This window comes from Pristis pectinata, chromosome 3, assembly GCF_009764475.1.
Source record: "Pristis pectinata isolate sPriPec2 chromosome 3, sPriPec2.1.pri, whole genome shotgun sequence".
In the NCBI taxonomy this organism is placed as follows: domain Eukaryota; kingdom Metazoa; phylum Chordata; class Chondrichthyes; order Rhinopristiformes; family Pristidae; genus Pristis; species Pristis pectinata.
In genome coordinates this window covers 73,592,788-73,618,215 of record NC_067407.1, presented here as the reverse complement: position 1 = coordinate 73,618,215, position 25,428 = coordinate 73,592,788, and the positions used below count along the sequence as shown (strand labels likewise).

Here is a 25,428-nt window from a genome sequence, read left to right as displayed (position 1 = left end):
GCCATTCACAAGCCAAATCTGACTGGAAAATTAGACATGTCAATGCTTCATTTCAGAGACTAGGAGGGGTTCATGAGACATGCATATCCCACTCCCTTCCAACCATTCTTCATTCCCCGTTACTTTACAGAGCTTGTTGGATTTATATATTATCTGCCCATTAAATTAGCCAGTGTGTTAGGGCTTGAAGTTAAGGATATGAGTGCACTTTTAGTGACAGATGCAGCTCATGCAATGCTGATCAACCCCTTGCACCCGTAAAGAGAACAACTGTTTTTTCTGCGGTAGTAATTTATTCTTTGCAACTTAAAACATCATTCACTTAAAATTTAAAAGCCAGGGGCAGGCCACAACAGTAGCTCACCACCCCCCCACCCCCCAGGCAGAGGCGGGGTGTGTATGTGTGAGTTATTTGGCTTGCTGTCAGCTCAGCGGGAAGGGTACATAGAACATAGAACAGAACAGCACAGGAACAGGCCCTTCGGCCCACCATGTCTGTGCCGAACATGATGCCGAATTAAATTAAATCTCTTCTGCCTGCACATGATCCATATCCCTCCATTCCCTGCATATTCATGGGTCTAACAGCCACTATCATATCTGCCTCCACCACCACCTCACACAGCGCATTCCAGTCACCTACTATTCTCTGCGTAAAGAACTTTAGGTGGGCGGCACGGTAGTGTAGCAGTTAGCGTAATGCTATTACAGCACCAGCGACCCGAGTTCAATTCCAGCTGCTGTCTGTAAGGAGTTTGTATGTTCTTCCCATGTTTGTGTGGGTTTCCTCTGGGTGCTCCGGTTTCCTCCCACGTTCCAAAGACATACGGGTTAGGAAGTTGTGGGCATGCTATATTGGCGCTGGAAGCGTGGCAACACTTGCGGGCTGCCCCCAGAACACTCAACGCAAAAAAGATGCATTTCACTGTGTGTTTCTGTGTACATGTGACTAATAAAGATATCTTATCTCCTTTAAAGTTTCCCCTTCTCACCTTAAATGCATGTCCTCTAGTATTTGACATTTCTGTGGAACGCACTGCTAGGGATGGTGGTGGAGGCAAATACGATAGAAGTGTTTAAAAGACTCTTAGATAGCTACATGAATGTGCAGAGAATGGAGGATATGGACACAGTGCAGGCAGAAGGGATTCATTTAGTTAGGCATTTAATCTAGTTTAATTAGTTTGCCACAACATCGTGGGCCAAAGGGCCTGTTCCTGTGCTGTAGTGTTCTATGTTATTTGGCAATGATGTACAAATTTGGTTTGAACAGCTATCGTTGCCTGATGTTCACGCAGATTCTGTGATGGGAAAATGAGAAGGGAAGTTGAACTACTTTTCCTTTATTTATATTTTTCTCAGGTTGTAGGTGTTGCTGGCAATGCTAGTACTTACTGCCCATCCCTAATTGCTCTTGACAAGGTGGTGTGATGAGCTGCCTTCTTGAACCAGTGTAGTTCTTCTGGCAAGGATGTTCCCCAGTGTGGTAGAGGAGGGAAACCCAGGGATGATGAAGAAACAGTGATGTATTTCCAAGTCAGGATGGTGTGAAGTGTGGAGGGGAACCTGCAGGTGGTGGTGTTCCCATGTGCCTGCTGCCCTTGTCCTTGGTAATAGAGTTTACTGGTTTGTGAGGTGCTGTTGGAGTAGCCTGGGTGAGTAACTGTGGTGCTTTATGTAGATGGTACACACTGCAGACACTGAGGGGGAGGGACTGAATGTTTAGGGTGGTGGGTATGGTGCTGATCAAGCGGGCTGCCTTGTCTTGGATGGTGTTGAGCTTCTTGAGAGTTGTTGGAGCTGCGCTCATCCAGGCAATTGGGGAGTGTTCCATCATGGTCCTGACTTGTGCCTTGTAGATGGTGGAAAGACTTTGGGATGCCAGGAGGTGAGTCACTCATTCCAGTATACCCAACCTCTGATCAGCTGGGTAAGTGGGCTGAGGAGTGGCAAATAGCATTCAATTCAGATAAGTGTGAGGTGTTGCATTTTGGGAAGTCAGACCACAGTAGGACTTTCACAGCAAACGGTAGGGCCCTGGCGAGTGTTGTAGGACAGGGGGATCAAGGAGTACAAGTACATAGTTCTCTGAAAGTGGCATCACAGGTAGGGAGGGTGGTGAAGAAGGCATTTGGCACACTGCCCTTCATCAGTCAGGGCACTGAGTATAGGAGTTGGGATGTTATGTTGCAGTTGTACAAGACATTGGAGAGGTTGCATTTGGAATATTGTGTTCTGTTTTGGTCACCCTGCCATAGGAAAGATGTAATAGAAGGGAACCCCAGGGAAGGGGAACCAAAAACTAGGGGGCATAGGTTTAAGGTGAGATGTGAAAGATTTAAAAGGGACCTGAGGGGCAACTACATCGCACTCAGGGTGGTCAGTATATGGAAATGAGCTACCAGAGGAAGTGGTTGTGGCAGGTACAATCACAACATTTAAAAGACATTTGAATAAGTACATGGATAGGAAAGGTTTGGAGGGATATGGGCCAATGCTGGCATATGGGACTAGCTTGAAGACACAAGAGACTGCAGGTGATGGAATCTGGAGCAACACACAAGACGCTGGAGGAACTCAGTGGGTCAAGATGAAAGGTCTCGACCTGAAACGTCAACTATCCATTTCCCTCCACAGATGCTGTCTGACCTGCTGAGTTCCTCCAGCATTTTGTGTGTTGTTTGAAACAGGACTAGCTAGGTTGGCATCATGGTCAGCATGGATGAGTTGGGCCAAAGGGCCTGATTCTGTGCTGTATAAATCTTTGACTCTGACTCTAACCTGCTCTTGTAGCCACAGTATGTATGTGACTGGTCCAGTTGAGTTTCTGGTCAGTGGTGACCCCAGGATGGTGGGGGACTCAACCATTAAATGCCAAGGGTAGGGGGTTGCAGTCTCCCCATTGGAGATGGCCATTGCCTGTCACTAGAGTGACATGAATATTAATTGCCACTTATCATCCCCTACCTGAACATTGTATAGGCCTTGCATGGTTGAGGGGTTCATTGATTGAGGAGTTGTGAATGGAACTGAATACTGTAATCACTAACGAACATCCCACTTCTGACCTTATGATGAAAGGCAAGTCATTGATGAAGGAGCTGAAGTGGTTAGGTCTGGGAGTATGAACTTGGCACATGTGCTTGCAACGTCCTCAAACTCACCCAGTCTTACTTTCTACAGCCTAGATTTTCCAGTGTGGTGTTCAGGTTCTTTGAGTAACTGAGTGGGTGAGGAGCTGGCCAGACTCAGAACTCAGCGCAGCCTCAAGGAAGTTTTCCAAAGCATCCAGCAAACATCTACAGATAATCGCCACCACCTAGAGTGCAGCTAATCACAGGATTCTGTATCTGACAAAATCCCAGTCACCCCTCTTCCAGTAGTGTGTCCTGCTCATTCTTGCATTCCCATGGGAATCACCTGCCAATGAGAGCAACTGATTCATAGAGAGCCATTCAACACCCCTCCCTCCCCCCCCAGTACCTGGGACTCCCAACATCTGTAGACTTTGCAACATTAAGCACCTCTGGACACCACCAAGCGCTTCCACACTAATCCATCAACAACTACCCCATCCCTTTAAAATCACTGGCGGCTTTACAAAATCGGCTGTTAACTTTTTCCCCAGAGGTCGGTGTTAGCAGGAAGCTCCTCCTCCCTCACCGACCCTTTGACCCTTCCTTTGCCCTCTCTTCCCCCCGACCACAGCGCAATGTGTAACGCTGCTCCCACTGAGCAGCAGGTCAGAGGCTCAGGTGGAGGGGTGAGGTGAGAGTGGGGGGGGTGGGGTGGAGGGGAGTCTTGGATGGCCAGACAGTGGTGTTCCCATCTCACGGGATCCCTCAGTCGCCCCCTCCAAAAGGTGCTCAACGTCACCCCACCGGAAGGAGGTCCCGCCGTGTGCCTCCTTCCGCCAGGGTCTCACCAGTCACAGTCTCAGTGAAAAGCCTTCAACTGGCAGGTGTAAGGGAAATGTCAGACGCTTTGTGGTGGTCAAGGAGACCTCATCTGATGCAACTGTAACCACCAATAATTCAAAGTGCATCTTTTGATTTCAGGCCAGCGAACCTGAATGACAAAGTGGGATTAGTCTGCTTGCCCAACAAGGGCTTTATATTATCGAGTGGAGCGGAATGCTACGTCACAGGCTGGGGTGAAACACAAGGTACGTCGGTGTATGCATCTCCGAGTCCTTTTTATGGCCTTACATGCTAGCGTTTTCCCTCTTCCTTCTTTTGCCTCCTTCTCCTTTGTCAGGTTTTCCTGGGCTGGTTCTTACTGCCTTCATGCTAACTAACATATAGCTTGGTTGATCCGAGCTATTTGACCACATGAGGCATCTCCAATAAAGGCTAACCCTACTCTGGGCAATCAGGCCAGAGCTCTGGAATTCTGGGGGAGCAGGAATGGAAGATCTGCTAACTGGGACAACAGTCCCACTGGCATTGGACCCACCTGTCACCATATGCACTGGACTCACCTATTCCATTGCCACTGGACCTATTCCCACTGGCATTGTACCCCCTGTCCCCACTGGCATTGGACCAAAAGGAGTCACGGGAGAGTTGATGGGCAGGAGAAGTTGCAAGGTTACAGGGAAATAAGGAGAGTGGGAAAGGAACTGATGGGATTGTTGTGCTGGGAGCCAGCATGAACATGGGGAGTTGAATGGCCTCCCTCTGTGTCGTAGTAAGTAAGTTACCAAGACCTCAGGGCCATCCTGGGTGCTGTCAGCGAAGTCTCCCCATTCTATATCTAGTTTACCTTCATAACACTGCCAGTAATTAGTCCTGGGGAGGTAACATTAATATCAGCGGTTGGCTGATTCCAGACATGTGTTCTATTGCACTTATTCTGTGTCATTCAGGAACTGGTGGTGACGGGGTTTTAAAAGAAGCAGGATTCCCTGTGTTCGAAAATAAAGTCTGCAATCGCCCCGAGTACTTGAATGGAAATGTGAAGAACTGGGAGCTGTGTGCTGGAAACATGGACGGAGGTGTCGACAGCTGCCAGGTATGTGATCTCTCACCATGTGAAGAAACAAAGATCATTGTTTATAACCTCCTGCTGTTGCCACTCTCACTCACCGAGCTGCACTTACCCAAAGTGCACCTCCCACTGGCAATGTGGTGTTTGATTTTGGTTCTATCCTGACTGACAAGGCTTCAATCCCATAGATTTCTGACAGTGTTTAAGCAACACCCCAAATATCCAAAATGCAATTTGACATTTATGCTCAAGAAGGTATTCAAAATCTGTTACCATATAATGTTGGTTACCACAGTTCCTCGCTAGTACATCCTTCCTTAAGTAGAGTGACCAGACCTGTAAACCTATCTCTCAGTCCTGATGCAGGGTTTCGACCCGAAACGTTGACAATTCCTTTCCACCCCACAGATGCTGCTCGACCCACTGAGTTCCTCCAGCAAATTGTTTGTTGGTCCAGATTCCAGCATCTGCAGTCTCTTGTGTCTCCTGTAAACAGTAGTCCTGGTGCGATTGCACCCAACCCCTGTATAATTGCTCTGACACACCTTTACACTCGCAATCAAAGACCTACATACCATTTGCCTTCCTAGGTGCTTGCTGTATGTGAACTCCCAGCCTCAATGTACAATGTCACCCAGGTCACTCTGAACACCAAACGCTTTCCATCCCTTACCATTAATAAACACTCTGCTTTTCTATTTTTTTCAACCTAAGTGGATGACCTTACGTATTTCCACATCACATTCCATTGCCATGTCCTCACTTATTCACTCGGCCTGACTTAAACCTCTCTACATCTGTCACAACACACACCGCCACTCAGCTTTGTATCACCAGCAGGCTCGGATATATTACACACAGTCCCCTCAACCAAGGCGTTTGAATGAGGTTGTGAATATCTGGGTGCCAGAACTGATCCCTGTGGTACCCACTACTCACAGCCTCCTAACCAATATCTTAACCCTAATCCCATGTACTATCACTTTAACAACCTCTCATGTAGCAGCTCACCGGTGGCCAGTCTAAATACACCACATCGACAGGTACCCCCTTGTTTATTCTGCTTGTTACAAAAAACTCGTAATAGATTTGTCAAACATGACTTTCCTTTCATAAATCCATGGTGACTGCCTTATTATTTTCCAAGTGCCCTCTTATCACTTCCTTAATAACTGATTCTAGCATTTCCCCTCCTACTGATGTCAGGCTAACTGGTCAATTGTTCCCTGTTTCACCTCTCCCTCCTTTCCTAAATATGGGGTTACACTTACTACCTTCCAACTGTGGGAGGAAAGGAACGTCCTTTCCTCCACTTTTCCTAAAAGATTTTCCATGTCTTCTTCCATGAAGACAGACACAAAATGTTTATGTAATTTCTCCGCCACTTCTTCATTCCCCAGTATAATTCCTCCTGTCTCAGTCTTTGAGGGACCTGCATAAACGTTGGCTAATCTTTTCCATTTCACATGTCTATAGAAGCTTTTACAGTCTTCTTTTATGTTTCCCACTATGTTACTCCTGTATTCTACTCTCAATTTCCTTATCCATGCCTTGGTCCCCCTTTGCTGAATTATGGAATCTTCCTACTCCTCAAGTTTACTGCATCTGTTGCCATGACAAGCTTTTTCCTTTGATCAAATACTAGCAAAAACTTCTCCCATTAGTCAGGACAGGGCCAGACTTCCTGCTAGGTTTTTGTGCTGTAGAGGGGTAGATATTTGTTTTAAACTATCTATCAATTCTTTAAATATTAGCCATTGCTTCTTTAATGGAGAGACAAGAGACTGCAGATGCTGTAAATACAATCTGCTGGAGGAACTCAGTGGGTCGAGCAGCATCGTGGGAGGAAAGGAACCGTCGATGTTTTGGGTCAAATCCTGATACGGGGTCTCAACTTGAAATGTCGACAGTTCCTTTCCTCCCACAGATGCTGCTCGACCCACTGAGCTCCTCCAGTAGATTGTTGTTGCTTCTTTAATGTAATTTGACAGTTTACTGGAAACAACTCACACCTCATAACTTCATAGTTTCCTTTGTTTCTGGTTTCAGATTGAATTCTCTTTCAGTCTTTATATGAAATTCAGTAATATTCTGATGTTTCTTCTTTAAAGGCCCCTTACCTCAGACAACTCATTAACCCTTTCTCAATATACAATAATTGACATAAAAGAGCCAGTTCTTATTGAATGCATTTAATAAATTCATTTAATTTTTTAAGCACAAAGATACACATAGCTCACTAAAGTCTACACTCTGTAGGCACTGCTCTCAGCTAGCACTGCAGAGTATGTTAGGATGTACCATGCCCCCAGATACAATGCAGTGATTTAGTCACCATGGCACTGCTCCCATTACATAAGTTGCACCACAATATTATTGCTGTTGCTATTAAACAACAGCTTGACATCAATGTTGAACAAGAAGGATATGCCCCAGGATTCTTTGCGTAAGGGAGGCTGATGACAAGCAAGGAGAGGAGGGTGTTGTGGTGAAGGTGCGGAGAGAGCTGTAGAGATCTGGAGCGAGGACTGCGTCTAACGTCCTGTAGTTCCCCAATCTGTCTGACCCACACATCACCCTCTCACGCCAACTAAGCTAATTGACTGGGTTCTTCTTCATTAAACTGCCTTTCTCCCATAGATTTGAAATGAGTTATAAACAAAATGACAGCTAAATATTTTCATGACTCAGTTTTATTGCCTCTGGATTAGTGTGCAGCATCCTGGCACCTGAGACTATAATTCCAGGGACACTAGGGAAAGTTGGCCACAAGCTCTCCCCATCCACCTGGTCTCAGGTTTCATGGCCCAGGATCCAGGTTTGTTTGCCAGTAAGCAACCTTGGATACTTTAAAATGGGAGAACAGTAAGGATGGCATTAGGGGCAGAGAACGCGAGTTCAAATATTTTAAAAATCTGGAAGTAAAATGCTGGAATTAAAAGAAGTGTGAGCCTGAAGTCACTGTTGAACTCAATAGAGAGCCTAACATGACCTTTGCAAGTAACCCTGCCAATAAACACCAGCCTGTGCCAACACTGCCCACATCCCAGTAACGGATTGTGAATAATCAGTGGGCCCAGCACTGAACGGATCAGCTCTTTCCAAGCAAAGTTAGCTGATAGGTGAAACGCCTATCAAGTGAGGGGTTCCAGTCTCGGGATGTGGGATAAGGTGTATAGGATTGAGAGGAGGAGAAATTCCTTCACTCAAAGCATGGTGGACCTGTAGAGTTCTCTACCACAGAAGGCTACAGAGGAAAAATAGCTGAATATGTTTGAGGAGTAGATAGATCAACTTCTAGTCACAAAATGCATCAAGGGCTTTTAAATAATTTAAATAGGCAAGACACAGAAGGATACAGACCTAGTGCAGGCAAGTGGGATTAGGGTACAGGTTATTCCCGGGTTACGAAAACACGACTTATGGACACCCCTACATACGAGCGAGCTCCCATAATATTTTAAATTCAAAAGTCCGATGTACATACATTCATTCCTACAAACAGCAGAGCTAGTTTCCTATCTCTCTCCACTTTTAGTAATTATTCCTTCTTATCAGTAATACGTGATTTTAGAGTCATAAAGTCATAGAGCAATACAGCACGACTACAGGCCTTTTGGCCCAACCAGTCGCTGCTGACCATGGTGCCCACCCAACTAGTCCCAATTTCCTGCATTCGGCCCATATCCCTCTAAGCCCCACCATGCACCTATCCAAGTGCTTCTTAAATGACACTATTGTACCTGCCTTAACCACTTCCTCTGGCAGCTCATTCCATATACTCACCACCCTCTGCCTGAAAAAGTTGCCCCTCAGGTCCCTTGTAAATCTTTCCCCTCTCACCCTAAATCTATGCCCCCTAGATTTGGGCTTCCCTACCCTGGGGAAAAGACTGTTACTGTCCACCTTATCTATGCCTTTCATAATTTTAAAAACTTTTATAAGGTCGCCCTTCATTCTCCTATGCTCCAAGGAATAAAGACCTAGCCTGGCCAACCTCCCCCTATAACTCAGGCCCTCTAGTCCTGGCAACATCCTTGTAAATGTTCTCTGCACTCTTTTAATGCCATTCATTAGAAGGTTACCATATTGAGTGACTTTTGTGTATTTTCTGACTTATGGACAAAATCGACTTGAGGTCGTCTGTGAAAATGGAACCTTTTCATTCCCCAGGGTTAGGCCTGTAGATGGGCAAAAGGGTCAGCGTGGATATGGTGGGCTGAAGGGCCTGTTTCTGTGCCCTACGGCTCAATTACTCTGTGGTTATAGGGAGAGTGAGGGAATATGGTTTTTAGTTGCATGATTGGCCATTGACATAATAAGTGGTGGAGCAGGCTTGAAGGGCCGAATGGTCGACTCCTGCTCCTATTTTCCCTCTTTCTGTATAAACCTTTGTCTGAGACTTGTGTTATGAATGAGGTTAAGCCTGTGTTCTCCAATTATCTCACGTCTCGATTATGGTGTTTTCTAGGGTGACAGTGGAGGTCCTTTGGTCTGTCCGGATGCCAAGGGCAAATACATCCTCCAAGGAGTGACGTCATGGGGCCTCGGCTGTGCAATGCAGATGAAGCCAGGAGTTTACGTTCGGACATCTTTTTTTGTTGACTGGATTGCAAACACCATAAATGAGGGTTAGGACAGATACAGTAGTGTAATAATCACAGTTGAATGTGTGTGCTCAATCAGGATGTGAAATTCTACCCGTGAAACATTAAATTCTTTTATTCTCATACGTTTGGCTTTTACTTCACCAAGAGGGCTTTCAGTAGCTCCCTGACACCACGAAGTTATTGCTTGAGATAGATAGAGAGGGGGGATTTCATCTCCAGTGTTGATGTGACGTGGCATAGTCAGCTGACAACAGTGACAGGTTTGCCTCGACTGTTCACTATTCATACTCTTATATAAGACAAAGCTTGTATGGAGAGATTCTGAGTGGCCAGTTTCATTGTGGTAGCATCCTTCACAGCACTGACTGGATGTTCAATGCATTAATGGTATGGACAGGGAATCTCCACCCACATATCGAACTTGGAGTCTGGTTTCTGGAGAATAAGTGAATATTAACTTCCTTATATAACCACCGCAGCTACATAATTGCACATGTAAATTGTTCTCTCCCTCCTTTCTGCAATGGTAAATAAAGACAAGTGTGCTAACAAAACTAACTTTCAGCCACGAGTTTTTGCCTGTCTCATGTTTTCAAGAAAGAAGCATTCATTGGCCATTCCTCATTGCCCCATGAAGAGGCAGTGCTGAGAACTGAGTGTGCTTGCTTGGCCCTTTAACTTTAAAAATGAAGTTAGTAGTGTGGGTCTGGAGTCACAAGTAGCCCATACCACAAGGCATCTTCCCCTGAAGGACGCTCGTGAACCAGATGGGTAGTTCTTGCAGTCAGCATTATCAACAACTAGCTGCTACTCCAGATTAATAATCGAATTCCACAGTTACCACACTAGGATTGATCTTGGGTCTCAAGAGTGTGTGTCAAGTGATGTAACCACTGCACCTTTGAGAATAGAACACACGGGAAATTGACAGGAAAACATTAACATTACGGGGTTGCACACAGCTGATTTAATTTTATTTTGTCAATTCTGACATCAATTATTTGATTTTTTTTTCTTTTATTCTAATTTAATGCTGGGTTTTGCCTCTACTGACCAGAGGGAGTCCAATAAACATGGAGGGAAGATAACAAACAGATGATGTAAGAGGAGTGGGAAGTAGTGTGGGACTGTGGGAACACTGACCAAGTTGGGCGGTGGGAAAGGTTTAACTAATCTCCTTGTTGTAAAGGGACCTTTGGGGAAGAGTGATCATAATATGATAGAATTTTACATCGGTGCTTGCAAGTGATGTTTCTCAGTCTGAGACTTGGGTCTTTAATCTAAACAAAAGCATAGAGGGTAAACTGGCTGTGGTAGATTGGGAAATGAAATTAAAAGATATGATGGTTGGCAAACAGTAGCTAGTACTTACAAAATAATGTATGATCTTAAAAAATTCCTTGAGACTCAAAAACTTAGCAGGAAAACTTTGCAAAATGTGACCAAGAAAGTGACTTAAAAAAGGAGAAAAAAAACCTTCTAGAAATACCCGAGAACTGTGGGTTTAGCAAGATTGCAGAAATGAAGGAGATGTGAGTAAAATCATAGTGCTAGAACACACTGATAAATCCCAGACTCATGAAGAAGGTGGCAACAGAGATGAAGGATTCTTTGGTTATCATCTTCCAGACTTCTGGGACTTTTCCTGCAGATTGGAGGGTTGCAACTTAAGAAAGTGAAAACAGGGAACAACTGGCTTGTTATCCTAAAGTCAGTGGTGGGAAACATGCTGGAATCTGTATGAATGGGTGTAATAACACAACACCCTGAGAGGAATAAAGGATTGAGCAGAGTCAGCATAGATTTATGGAAGGAAAATCGTGTTTTAGTAATCTGCTGGAGTGCTTTGAGGATGTTGCTTGTACAAAAGGTGAGGGGAGCCAGTTGATTTACAGGTGTCAATAAAGTCCCACACAATAGGTTGGTCAATGAGGTGAGAATACATGGAGTTTGTGTATAAACTGGCATGGATTGAGGGCTGGTTATCAGACAGAAAGCAAAGAGTGGGAATAATCGAATCGTTCTCAGGGCTGGGAGTCTGTGACCGGTGGGGTACGGCAGGGATTGGTGCTTAGGCCTCAGTTATTCACAATTTGAGGTGATCAAATGTCATCTTTCCAAAATGGAAGATGCTACACAGGTAGGTGGGATTGAGAATAGTGGAGGGAATGTGAAGAATTTTCAAGGGGATGTGGTCAAGCTGAGTGAGTGGGTGAGTACACGGCAGATAGAATATAATGTGGAAAATGGTGAGGTCTTCCACTTTGGTGCAGGTAACAGAAAAGGTAGATATTTTTTAAATGGTGAGAGATTGGGTAACGTTGATGTTCAAAGGGACTCAGATGTACTTTTACACATGCCACTGAAAGCCAACATGTAGGTGCGGTAAGCAATTAGGAGAGTGAATGGTTGTTGGCCAGGCAATGTATACACACAACAACAATGCCTGTGTAAGGTGCAGTAGCAGCCAAACACCAGACCCTGCACTGTCCTTACTGGAAGTCTGGCTCACCACCCCCTCCCTCAAGGAAACTTGCCTCAGAACCCATGCTGAGCTACACCACACATAACTCTTTGAGGTCCAAAAAAGTTCCATCGACAAAGTGAGGAACCTTGCATTGATGGTCAACACCACTTTTACATGTGTGTTTGGCTGCAGTGTGGGGCTCCCAAAGTGTTGACGTTCACAGAGGGCACTCACGGCCCTACAGACACCTCCCTGGCAAACTCCTGCCGAGAGCCCTTTGAATGGGGAGGCTGCCTCCTGCACACTCTGTGTCATAGATAATTGGGTGGGTTATCATTGAGTCAAGCACTGTTATCCACCTATACTTCTGAAGGCATGCTTTTAATTTCAGAATCATAGAATTGTTGGTGCAGAAGAGTTGTAGAATTTACTTAGCACAGGAACAGGCCCTTTGGCCCATCGACTTTGCGTTAACCACCCATTAACACCAATCCCACCTTCTTCACCCCATATTCCCATCAATTCCCTCCAGATTCTCCCACCCATTCACAGACTAGAGACAATTTACAGAAGCCAATTAGCCTACCAACCCACATGTCTTTGGGATGTGGGAGGAAACTGGAGCACCCAGAGGAATCCCAAACTCCACACAGACAGCACCTGAGGTCGGGATTGAACCCAGGTCTCTGGTGCTGTGGGACAGCGATTCTACCAGCTGTACCACTGTGCCGCCCTCTAATCTTCTACTGATAATGACACAGAGCAACCCATCAGTGCCCTATTTCTCTGTACCCCAGTAATTCATCCTCCCTCACACAGGCTCAACACCTCCCCTTTCTGCTTGTTTGGTGCTTCCTGCCTGTGTTGACCCCCAGATAGTGATCCAATTTGCCCCATTCCCTTGCTCTATGTCCATAGCCTTGTGTTTCTTCCCCGTTTAGGTATTTGTCCAATCCCCCTTTGTATAAACTATGCAATTTCCCATATATGAATGAATCTACTCACATCATGCCTTCAACTGGTGTAATGACTGACTGCTTAAACAAACCTCCTCAGATGGATCTTCTGTAGATTAAAGTAAACCTGCGTTCAACCACCCAGACCTCCAGCAAGTGGAATCAGCTCCTAACTACTTTATCAGAACCCATATAATTTGGAACATTACACATAATACAGAGTGAAGTATAAGCTCGACATTAGTGTCTGAGGTTAATGGTCCAATCCATTCACAAGTTGCTGCTGGCACTGTGTGTCGGTGTTGTTGAATGAAGAACAACCTTCTGATAGGTTGTTTTCAAAGTGTTTCTCTTCCACCTGATGGAGCAAGCAGATACTCGTCACAGAATCCTAAATATTCACGGCACAGAAGGAGGGAACTTGGGAAGGGGCTCCCATTTCCAATCCTACCACAGTTCACAGTTCTTCTAGTGTTTTTTGAATGTGTGTGCGTGTGTGTGTGTGTGTGTGTTGGTGGGTGGGTGGGGGGGGTGTTGTTGGGGGGTTTCTGCCTCAACTACACTCTCAGGCAGTGAGTTCCAGACCCCCAACCAGACACTAGCTGAGAAAAAGTATTGGGTTATTGTTGTCGCATGTACTGAGATACAGTGAACAGCTTTTGTTCTGCATGCCATCCAGACAGATCATGCCACACATGAGTACATTGAGGTGGTGAAAACAAAAACAGAATGCAGAATGTCATGTAGTATCTATAGAGTAAGTGCAGTGCAGGTAAACAAATAATGTGCAAGGGCCACAACAAGGTAAATTGGGAGGTCAGGGAGTTCTCCTTAGCATATAAGAGGTCTGCTCAGTAGTCTGATAACAGTGGGATAGAAGCTGCCCCTGAGTCTGGCGGTGTGTGCCTTCAAGCTCTTGTATCTTCTGCCTGATGGGAGAGGGGAGAAAAGAGAACCCAACTGCACCCACAGCCTCACTACCCAACTACAGGAAGAAATAGCGAGACATCTGGATTGATGTGGTTCCATCAGGCAGACACAACATGGATTCAGGAAGGGCAGGTCCTGTTTGACAAACTTACTGGAGTTCTTTGATGATATAATGAGCACAGTGAATAGAGGGGAACAGGTGGATGTTGTATACTTGGATTTCCAGAAGGTGTTCGAAAAGGTGTCATAAAAAAGACTAATCCATAAGATAAGGATGCATGGAGTTGGGGGTAATGTATTAGCATGGATAGAGGATTGGTTAACCAATAGAAGGCAGAGAGTTGGGAATAAATGGGTGTTTCTCTGGATGGCAATCAGTGGTGAGCGGGGTGCTGCAGGGGTTCATGATATACAATAATGATTTGGAAGAGGGGACCGAGTGTAGCGTATCTAAGTTCGCTGATGACACTAAATTGAGTGGAAAAGCAAATTGTGCAGAGGATGTGGAGAGTCTGCAGAGAGATACAGATAGGTTAAGTGAGTGGGCAAGGGTCTTACAGATGAAGTGCAATGTTGGTAAATGTGAGGTCATCCACTTTGGATAGAAAAACAGAAGGTCAGATTATTATTTAAATGGTGAAAGATTGCAGCATGCTGTTGTGCAGGGGGACTTGGGAGTGCTTGTGTATGAATCGCAAAAAGTTGGTTTGCAGGTGCAACAGGTTATCAAGAAGGCAAATGGAAAGTTGGCCCTCATTACTGGAGGGATTGAATTCGAGAGGTACTGGTGAGGCCACACATGGAGTACATATGCGTGCAATTCTGGATTCCTTACTTGAGGAAAGATATACTGGCTTTGGAGGAGGTGCAGAGGAGGTATACCAGGTTGATTCCGGAGATGAGGGGGTTAGCCAATGAGGAGAGATTCAGTTGCCGGAGAATATACTCGCTGGAATTCAGAAGAATGAGAGGGGATCTCATAGAAACATATAAAGTTATGAAAGGGATAGATAAGATAGAGGCAGAAGGTTGTTTCCACTGATGGTGAGACTAGAACTAGGGGACATAGCCTCAAGATTCAGGGGAATAGGTTTAGGACGGAGATGAGGAGAAACTGCTTTTCCCAGAGAGTAGTGAATCTGTGGAATTCTCTGCCCAGGGAAGCAGTAAAGGCTACCACATTAAATATATTAAGACATAGTTAGATAGATTTTTGCATAGTAGGAGAATTAAGGGTTATGGAGAAACGGCAGATAGGTGGATCTGAGTCCACGGCCAGATCAGCCATGATCTTATTGAATGGCGGAGCAGGCTCGATGGGCCAGATGACCTACTCCTGATCCTATTGCTTATGTTCTTATGTACAGTCCCACCACCCAACTATACCCTCATACCCAGCATCCCACACCACCTAAATACACACACACACCCACTATCCAACTATACTCACATCCCCACCACCGAACTACACCCCCACCACCTACACCCACACCCTCACTACCTAACTACACCTGTACCCTCACCATCCAACTACACAAAACACCCCCATCACCCAACTACACCCACACCCTCACCACCTGACTATACCTGCACCCCCACCACCGAACTACACCCACATTCTCCTGTCCCAACTACACCCCACCCTCACCACCCAACTACACCCCCACCACCCAACTACACTCACACCCTCACCACCTAACTACACCCACACCCTCACCACCCAACTACACTCAGATCCGCACCACCCAACTACACCCACACCCCTTTACTACAAGGCAGATCAACCAGCAGGAGCAATGGGTGTGGAGATCTGGGATTCTCTGCCCAGTGGCATTGTGGAGACCGGATCACGGGGTGTTGCATGAAGTGGATAAACTTTTGAAGACACAGGAAATTCTGCAGATGCTGGGATCTGGAGCAATACACAAAAAAATGCTGAAGGAACTCAGAAAGTCAGGCAGAATCCGTGGAGGGAAATAAACAGTCGATGTTTCTGGCCAAGACCCTTCATCAGGACTGGAAAGGAAGAGGGCAGAAGCCAGAATAAGATGGTGGGGTGAGTGGGAGGAGCACACACAGGCAGGGGATGGGTGAGTTCAGGGGATAGGTGAGTCCAGGTGAGAGGGCGAAGGTAGGTGGATGGGGGAGGGGGTAAGATGTAATAAGCTGAGAGGTGATAGGTAGAAGAGGCAAAGCGCTGAAGAAGAAGGAATCATGTAGGAGAGGACAGTAGACCATTGAATAAAGGATGGGGGAGGGGAGGAGAGGAGATGGGCAGGTCATCAAGGCGGGGGAAGGAAGCCATAGGAATAAGGGAAGACAAAGGAGTGGGGGGGGGAAGAAAAGGAAGGGGAGGGGTTACTGGAGAAATCGATGTTGAGGTCATCAGGTTGGAGACTCCCAAGGCCGAATATGAGGTGTTGTTCCTCCAAATGCATCTGGCCTCACCTATCACCTCTCAGCTTATTACATCTTCCCTGCCTCCCCACACACCTACCTTCCCCCCTTACCCGGACTCACCCATCCCCTGCCTGCGTGTGCTCCTCCACCTCCCCCCACCTTCTTATTCTGGCTTCTGCCCTCTTCCTTTCCAGTCCTGATGAAGGGTCTCGGCCCGAAACGTCGACTGTTTATTTCCCTCCATAGATGCTGCCTGACCTGCTGAGTTCCTCCAGCACTTTTAGTGAGAAACTTTTGAAAACTTGTGGAATTGAGGGCTGTGGGGAACTGGCACAGTAGAGGAGATGAGGACTGGGGCAGATCAACCATGGTCATATTGAATGGTGGAGCAGGCTTGAGGGGCCGAGTGGCCTACTCCTGCTCCTGTTTCCTTGTGTTGTGTGAATCTAACACCAACTGTGTGCCAAGATATTCACCCAGGCTTACTCACCGGCTGATGTTCTCGATCTCCTCGATGGTATCGGGCAAACTCAATCCCTTTGTCTCTGGCAGGAGAAGCACCAGGCCTCCAGAGACCAGACCGATCACCCCTGGGAATGGACGAATGGGACAAGGAAAGGGTGGTGAAAGTCAGGCTTCCATTACAGTCGGTGATTTTGGTGAAGTGAACTTGTATTTAAAGCTGCAGAAACCTAGAGAAGTGTCCCACTGCTGAGGAGGGGTGGGTGGGGTTTACAAGCCGGGTAAATGAACAGTCCCTGAGGAAGAGTTAGAGCTGGATATGAAGGTAGGGCTTGGGAGGGGAACGGGGAGCTGTGGGGGACGGGGGGTCTGCTCAGGGAGAGGGGGAGGAACAAACATGCAATGATGGATAAACACCATCCATACGGACGTAGGTACAATAGTCACACACATAATCACACATGCACACACACAGTCACACATAAAAACAAACACACACACACACACACAAATGCAAAACACACAGGCACACAGACAGACACACACATGTTCACACACGTATGGACAAGCACACACGCACTTACAGACAAACACACACACTCACACACAAACACACATGCTCGCAGATATACAAACACACACATGCTCAAACACTCACACATAAAAACACACATACAAACACACACACACACACACAAATATACACACACGGACAAACACATACACATACAGAAAAACACACATATAACACACACGCACAAACACACACACATAAATACACACATGCACATACACATGCATATACACACACAGACACACGTTCACATGCAGACACACACACATGCACATACACATGCATACACACAGACGTATGCAGACACACACAAATACACACATTGAGACACACACACACACACACACACACACACACACACACACACACACACACACACACACACACACCTATCTACAGTCCTGTGATCTCACGGGACACATGAGGTACCAAAAGAACAGAGACCAGTCACCAGTTTTCTGTTCCCTGGACAAGAGAGGGAACCAAGGTAGGTCGATAGATCCCCACAGGATGGATCAGTGGGAAGCCGTCCCCTGGTGTGGTGGGCACCCTTTGTACAAGGGGCTGATATTCTGAGACACGGAGGGTTGTGCCCTATGACAGGATACTCACCGAAAACCACGAGAGGCATTTCCAGCCAGAGAGCAGCCAGCCTGAACACGATGAAGGGGGAGACTATCCCGCCGAGGTCGGACAGTGATGAACACATCGACACGGCGAAGCTCCTGCACAAGGACAACCTCTCGTTACCCTCCTCGCCAGCAGCTATCGTATCTGCCTCCACCACTACCCCTGGCATCCTGTTCCAGGCATCCACCACTCTGTGTAAAAATCTTGCCCCTTACATCTCCTTCAAACTTTCCCCCTCTCACCTTAAATGCATGTCCTCTAGTATTTGATATTTCTACCCTATCTGCGCCTCTTGTAATTTTATAAATTTCTATCACTCTTGCGGAATTTACATGAGAAGAAAAAATCTAAATAAACATAATTGTGAAAGAAAAAACAAATTTTGTCAATTTTTGTCGGTGGAAAATCGTGATACAGTCAGTTTTCTAAGTACACAACCCTACCGTAATACAGGGGTGAACTGTAGTTTGTTCCCTTCAGTCCTGTATGGCAGGGGCCTGGGATGGAGAGGCTGCCTGTGTTTATTTCGGCAGCTGGTAACCGAAAAGGCAAGAACCAGTAATGACTTTGTCTCTGTACCTGGGATAGTTGAAGCTCTGATCTCCACATCCCACCCTCAGTCCCCACTGGCCTGGCCCAGTTCTCGATATCCAAACACCACCCCACACCTCTTCACCGGGTCACCAGCACCACCCCAGCACCCTGAGCCCTCGAACTGGTCTCTACTTTCCAGTCTCTCTCCATCCCCACCCCTCCTTCAAACTCCCTCCATCTGGACAGTGTATTTTCCTTCACATGCTCTGCATTTCACCAGCATCTAGGACTTCTGCTGCAGCTGTAGTTGGCACTTAGGAGGGCAGAGGGTGAGGTGAAAGTTGGTGCCCTGATGCGGTGTCCATGGGGAGCATTGAAAGTGTTCAGGAACCTGGCTTTACAAATAGACGGCTCCCCCGGGAATATTGCATAAATTTCCACAGGGAAATATTCCATCAATTCCTCAGGGAAATATCGCATCAATTCCCACAGGGAATATTCTATCAGTTTCCATTGGGAAATATCCTATTAGTTCCCACAGGGAAATATTGTAACACTTCCCATTGGGAAATATTGCATCCCTTTTGAAATCTTATTGCTGCTCAGTTTTATAATTACTTTCATAGCTCTTGTTCAGTCTGACAGTGTGATCTTGGTGATTCAAGCTAACAGATGACACTGATCTTGCACCCTGTCAGAATGACCTTTACAGAGAGCTTGCTCAGTCTGAGCTTACATGGGCAGCTACCAACTGCTGCAGGATACTTGAAATATTTGAAATTTCCCCAGGAAAATCTTCCTGTTTTTTCTTTCCCAGTTTGGGTAAAAGGTCTTCAGCCCGAAACATTAAATTTCTGTTTCTTTCTCCACAGTTGCTGCCTGACCTGCTGAATGTTTCCAGCATTTTCTGCTTTTGTTGCCGATTTGCAGCATCTGCAGTATTTAAAGTCCTTGGTTCTTACCGTAAGAATGTTGGGTACAGCTCTGTATTTACAAAGCACACCATTTCCATGGTAACAGTTATTCCCAGTCTGCCCAAGGATGTAACGGCAGTTTTCAGCCACAGGATATCTGCATTGGAAGAAACGTGTACAACTTACGAACTGCCACACCTTCCAAGGAAACTTCAAAAAACCACAAGCTGCCTTTCGACTTTCCCTCCTAAGACGAAAACTCACTTTATGAGATGAATTGTAATAGCAAGTACATGCCTGACAAATTGAAAGGAATACGGGAGTTTTCTGATGAAGGAAGCGTGGTGCTTATGAATCAAGAGCTCTCGGTTTCCCATGGTAACCTTTAATCCTCTTGCTTATCAAGAATTCATCTACCTCTGCCTTAAAAATATTCAGAGACTCTGCTTCCACCACCCGTTGAGGAAAAGAGCACCAAATACTCACAACCCTCTGAGAGGAAAAATTGCATCTCATCTCTGTCTTAAATGGGTAACTCCTATGATGCCAAGATCTAGATACGCCCACAGAGAAATCTTCCTCTTCATATCTACCTTGTCAAGACCCCTCAGGATTTGTTATCTTTCGATCAAGCCCCCTCTTCAGAAATACAACCCTACACTAAAAAACTGATTGATGACTTCAGGAAGGGGAAGGAGGACGAACTTGCGCCAGTCTACATTGAGGGACCAGTAGAGGAGAGGGTCAGCAGCTTTAAATTCCTGGGTGTTAACATATCGAATGACCTGTCCTGGGCCCAGCACATCGATGCAATCATAAGGAAAGCGCACCAGCATCTTTACTTTCTTAGAAAGTTAAGGAGGTTTGGCTCGTCACCAAACACTCCAACAAACTTCTACAGATGTACTGTTGAAAGTGTCCTGACTGGTTGCATCATGGTCTGGTACAGCAATTCGAATGCACAGGAACATAAGAAGCTGCAGAAAGTAGTGGACTCAGCCCAATACATCACAGGCACGTCCCTCCCCACTATCGGTAGTATCTACAGGAGGCGCTGCCTCAAGGAAGCATCATCTATCATCAAAGATCCCACTTTCTGGGCCATGTCATCTACTCGCAGCTACCATCGGGCAGGAGATACAGAAGCCTGAAGTCCCACCGCACCAGGTTCAAGAACAGCTACTTCCCTTCAATCATTCGGTTCTTGAACCAATCTGCACAACCCTAATCACTACCTCAGTGTAGCAATGCAATGACCACTTTACACTACTATGGACTTTTTTTTTGTTACATTTGTGTTCTTTCTTGTATAATTCCGCATAATTTATGTTAATTAATGTTTTCCCGTCAATGTTGTGTATCTGATGCTATGTGCCTGTGATGCTGCTGCAAGTAAGTTTTTCACTGCACCTGTGCATACACGTACTCGTGCATATGGCAATAAACTCGATTTTGACTTTGACTACACTGTCTGTTTCTCTCTCCACAGTTGTTGCCTGACCTGCTGAATGTTTCCAGCATTTTTTGCTTTTGTTGCTGATTTGCAGCACCTGCAGTACTTAAAGTCTTTCCTCACAAGTGCTCCATTCCAGGTGTTATTCCAGTAAACCTCTGAATTTCTTCCAATACATCAACATCCGTCCTTAAATAAAGAGACTTGTTCCATACACAGTTCTCCAGATGTGGTTTCACCAATGCCCTATGTAACTGTACAGTTTGTATATAATTGAGAAATTAATGGGTTTTCCACAGGAATAAGGTACCACATAGGACAGCTACTTCCAAGCTTAAGGAATACAGTAAAGGGGAATGTGACAAATTGGATTAGAGTTAAAATGGAAAATATTAGAAACACTCAGCAGGTCAGGCAGCATCTGTGGAGAGAGAAACAGAGTCAATGTTTCAGGTCACTTCCTCAGAATGGATTGGAGGCAAGTTAAAGAATCAAGGATATTCTTCAAACAAAAGGAATATAAACAAGGTATGTTAGTAAATCAGACGTATAGATATTGGTGATATTTCATCCTGAAAATAATGGGAGACCATAACATTTTGGAAAGGAGACATTGACCACATGGTAAAACTTTAAAAGGTGTAGATACCAGGGATTTAGAGAAGCAAGGATTTTGTATTGAAGAATGTGTTTTATATTCTGAGTCAGAAAGTCGGGAGTTGAAGCCCTTGCTCCGGAGTTCTGAGCGGTAAACACTGCTGGTGCTCATGTGTAGAGTGAGGGAAGGCGGCAGTGTTGGAGGGTCGATCATCGAACCGGGGACCTGCCGCCCAGTCAGGTGGACAAGAGGGATTACAAGATGGCATTGGAAGAGCCAAAGCGTCCTGCTCAGTGTACTAGGCAACGCTTACCCTACAACAAACATCTGCTCATCATTGATACAGTTGTGTGTGGGAACTTAATGAAGGCAGAACCTTCTGCCACATTTCCTACACTGGAACAGGGCTGGTTGTAACACACCTCAGAACACCATAAGGTTATGAAAGCTGGTGAGAAGTAATAGTGTGCAGGAGTGGTGGTGGCTGATAAGCCCCCAGGACCTGATGATCTTCATCCTAGACTTTAGGGAAGTGGCGATGGAGATCATGTTGCTTGTTATCCTACAAATTTCCATTGATTCTAGAACAGGTCCCACAGCTTGGAAGGTAACCTGACTGCTTAAGAAAGGAGGGAAAAAGAAAACAGGGAATACTGATCAGTTAGTCTGACATCCATAACAGGAAAATGCTGGAATCTATTATTACGGAAGTAGTTACAGGAAACTTGGAAAATAACAATAGGATTGGAGAGTGTCAACATGGATTTAGGAAATGATAAGATATCTTTATTAGTCACATGTGCATCGAAACACACAGTGAAATGCATCTTTTTGCATGGAGTGCTCTGGGGGCAGCCCACAAGTGTCATCACACTTCCAACCCGACGTGGCATGCCCACAACTTCCTAACCGATACGTCTTTGGAATGTGGGAGGAAACCGGAGCACCCGGAGGAAACCCACACACACACGGGGAGAACGTACAAACTCCTTACAGGCAGCAGCAGGAATTGAACCCAGGTCGCTGGCGCTGTAATAGCATTCCACTAATTGTCAAATCTGCTGGAATTTCCTGAGATTGTAACCATCAGAATAGATAAGGGGGAGCGAGAGGATGCAAAGTATGTGGACTTTCAGAAGGCATTCAGGAAGATGCCAGACTAGAGAGCATTAAAACCATAGAACTATAGAACACTACAGCACAGAAAACAGGCCATTCGGTCCTTCTAGTCTGTGCCAAAACTTTATTCTGCTAGTCTCATTGACCTGCATCCAGTCCATAACCCTCCAGACCTCTCCCATCCATTTAAGAATAAATCCAATTTATTCTTAAAACTTAAGAGTGAGCCCACATTTACCACGTCAGATGGCAGCTTGTTCCACATTCCCACCACTCTCTGAGTAAAAAAGTTCCCCATAATGTTCCCCCTAAACCTTTCCCCTTTCACCCTAAAGCCATGTCCTCTCATACTTATCTCTCCTAATCTAGGTGGAAAGAGCCTACTCGCATTTACTCTGTCCACGCCCCTCATAATTTTGTAAACCTCTATCAAATCTCCCCTCATTCTTCTATGCTCCAAGGAATAAAGTCCTAACCTGTTCAATCTTTCCCTGTAACTCAACTCCTGAAGACCCGGCAACATTCTAGTAAATCTCCTCTGCACTCTTTCAATCTTACTGATATCCTTCCTATAGTTAGGTGACCAGAACTGCACATAATATGACTTATACAACCTCCCCATAACATCCCAACTCCTATACTCAATACTTTGATTTATAAATGCCAGGATGCCAAAAGCCTTCTTTACAACCCTGTCTACCTGTGACGCCACTTTCAGGGAATTATGTATCTGAACTCCCAGATCCCTTTGTTCCTCCGCACTCCTCAGTGCCCTACCATTTACTGTGTATGTTCTACATTGATTTGTCCTTCCAAAATGCAACACCTCACACTTGTCTGCATTAAATTCCATCTGCCATTTTCTGGCCCATTTTTCCAGTTGGGTCAGATCCCTCTGCAAGCTTTGAAAGCCTTCCTCGCTGTCCACAACGCTGCCAATCTTAGTGTCATCAGCAAACTTGCTGATCCAATTTACCACATTATCATCTAGATCATTGATATAGACAACAAACAACAATGGCCCCAGCACAGATCCCTGAGGCACACCACAAGTCACAGGCCTCCAGTCTGAAAAATGATCATCCACTACCACTCTCTGTCTTCTCCCACACAGCCAATTTCGAATCCAGTTTACAACCTCTCCATGGATACCTAGTGACTGAACCTTCTGAACTAACCTCCCATGTGGGACTTCGTCAAAGGCCTTACTAAAGTCCACATAGACAACATCCACAGCCTTTCCTTCATCTACTTTCTTGGTAACCTCCTTGAAAAACTCTACAAGATTCATTAAACACAATCTACCACGCACAAAGCCATGCTGACTACCCTTAATCTGCTCTTGGCTATCCAAATACTTGTATATCTGATCTCTCAGAACACCTTCCAATAATTTACCTACTACTGATGTCAGGCTTACTGGCCTGTAATTACGTGGTTTACTTTTAGAGCCTTTTTTAAACAATGGAACAACATGAGCTACCCTCCAGTCCTCCAGCACTGCACCCATGGCTAAGGACATTTTAAAATATATCTGCCAGGGCCCCTGCAATTTCTATACTAGTCCCTCTCAAGATCCCAGGAACTATCATGTCAGGCCCGGGGGATTTATCTACCAATATTCACTGTAAGGCAGCAAGCACCTCCTCCTCTTTAATCTCTATATGCTCCATGACACTACTGCTTGTTTCCCTTCCTTCCATATCCACTGTGCCAGTTTCCTGAGTAAATACTGATGCAAAAATAATGTTTAAGATCTCTCCTATCTCCTGAGGCTCCACACATAGATGACCACTCTGATCTTCTAGGGGACCAATTTTGTCCCTTACTATCCTTTTACTCTTAATATACTTGTAGAAACCCTTCGGGTTTACCTTCACATTATCTGCCAAAGCAACCTCATGCCTTCTTTTTGCCTTCCTGATTTCCTTCTTTAGTATTTTCTTACATTTTCTATACTCTTCAAGTACCTCATCTGTTCCTAGTTGCCTATACCTGCCATACACCTCTCTCTTTTTCTTAACTAGATCACCAATATCCCTTGAAAACCAAGGTTCTCTATGCCTGTTAACTTTGAACTTTGCCTTTAATCCTGGAAGGAACATGCAAACTCTGTGATTTCAAAATTTCGCCTTTGAAGGCCTTCCACTTACTGAACACATCCTTGCCAGAAAACAACTTATCCCAATCCACTCTTCCTAGACCCTTTCTCATTTCCACAAAATTGCCTTTCTCCAATTTAGAACCTCAACCCGAGGACCAGACCTGTCCTTATCCATAATTAACTTGAAACTAATGACATTATAGTCACCGGACCCAAAATGTTCACCTACACATACTTCTGTCACCTGAGCTCTCTGGTTCCCTAATAGGAGATCAAGTAGTGCATTCTCTCTCGTTGGTACCTCTATATATTGATTTAGAAAACTTTCCTGAACACATTTGACAAACTCCAAGCCATCCAGCCCTTTCACAATGTAGGAGTCCCGGTCAATATGTGGAAAGTTAAAATCCCCTACTATTACGACTTTCTGTTTCTTACATCGGTCTGCTATCTCTCTACAGATTTGCTCCTCCAATTCTCTCTGACTATTGGGTGGTCTATAATACAACCCTATTAGTGTGGTCACACCTTTCCCATTCCTCAGCTCCACCCATATGGCCTCAGTAGACAAGCCCTCCGGGCTGTCCTGTCTACACACAGCTGTGATATTTTCCCTGACTAGTAATGCCACTCCTCCCCCTTTCATCCCTCCCCCTCTATCATGTCTGAAACAATGGAACCCCGGAAC

General features: G+C 45.5%; 2 protein-coding genes across 2 annotated transcripts in view; one reads left to right on the top strand and one right to left on the bottom strand.

Moving 5' to 3' along the window:
* Positions 1–9,721, top strand: part of plg (plasminogen) — a 64,510-nt gene extending 54,789 nt beyond the window's left edge. Inside the window, exons 17-19 of the mRNA XM_052012203.1 lie at positions 4,059–4,165; positions 4,868–5,013; positions 9,461–9,721. Of these exons, the coding sequence (XP_051868163.1) occupies positions 4,059–4,165; positions 4,868–5,013; positions 9,461–9,625 (418 nt within the window). The 3' untranslated portion in view covers positions 9,626–9,721. The remainder of the gene's footprint in view (positions 1–4,058; positions 4,166–4,867; positions 5,014–9,460) is intronic.
* A 3,271-nt stretch (positions 9,722–12,992) lies between these two features.
* The window catches only part of LOC127567971 (solute carrier family 22 member 2-like), a 33,095-nt gene continuing 20,659 nt past the window's right edge, over positions 12,993–25,428 (bottom strand). The window contains exons 9-12 of the mRNA XM_052011213.1: positions 19,515–19,623; positions 18,001–18,113; positions 16,843–16,942; positions 12,993–13,380 (exon numbers count right to left, since the gene is read on the bottom strand). Of these exons, the coding sequence (XP_051867173.1) occupies positions 13,293–13,380; positions 16,843–16,942; positions 18,001–18,113; positions 19,515–19,623 (410 nt within the window). The 3' untranslated portion in view covers positions 12,993–13,292. The remainder of the gene's footprint in view (positions 13,381–16,842; positions 16,943–18,000; positions 18,114–19,514; positions 19,624–25,428) is intronic.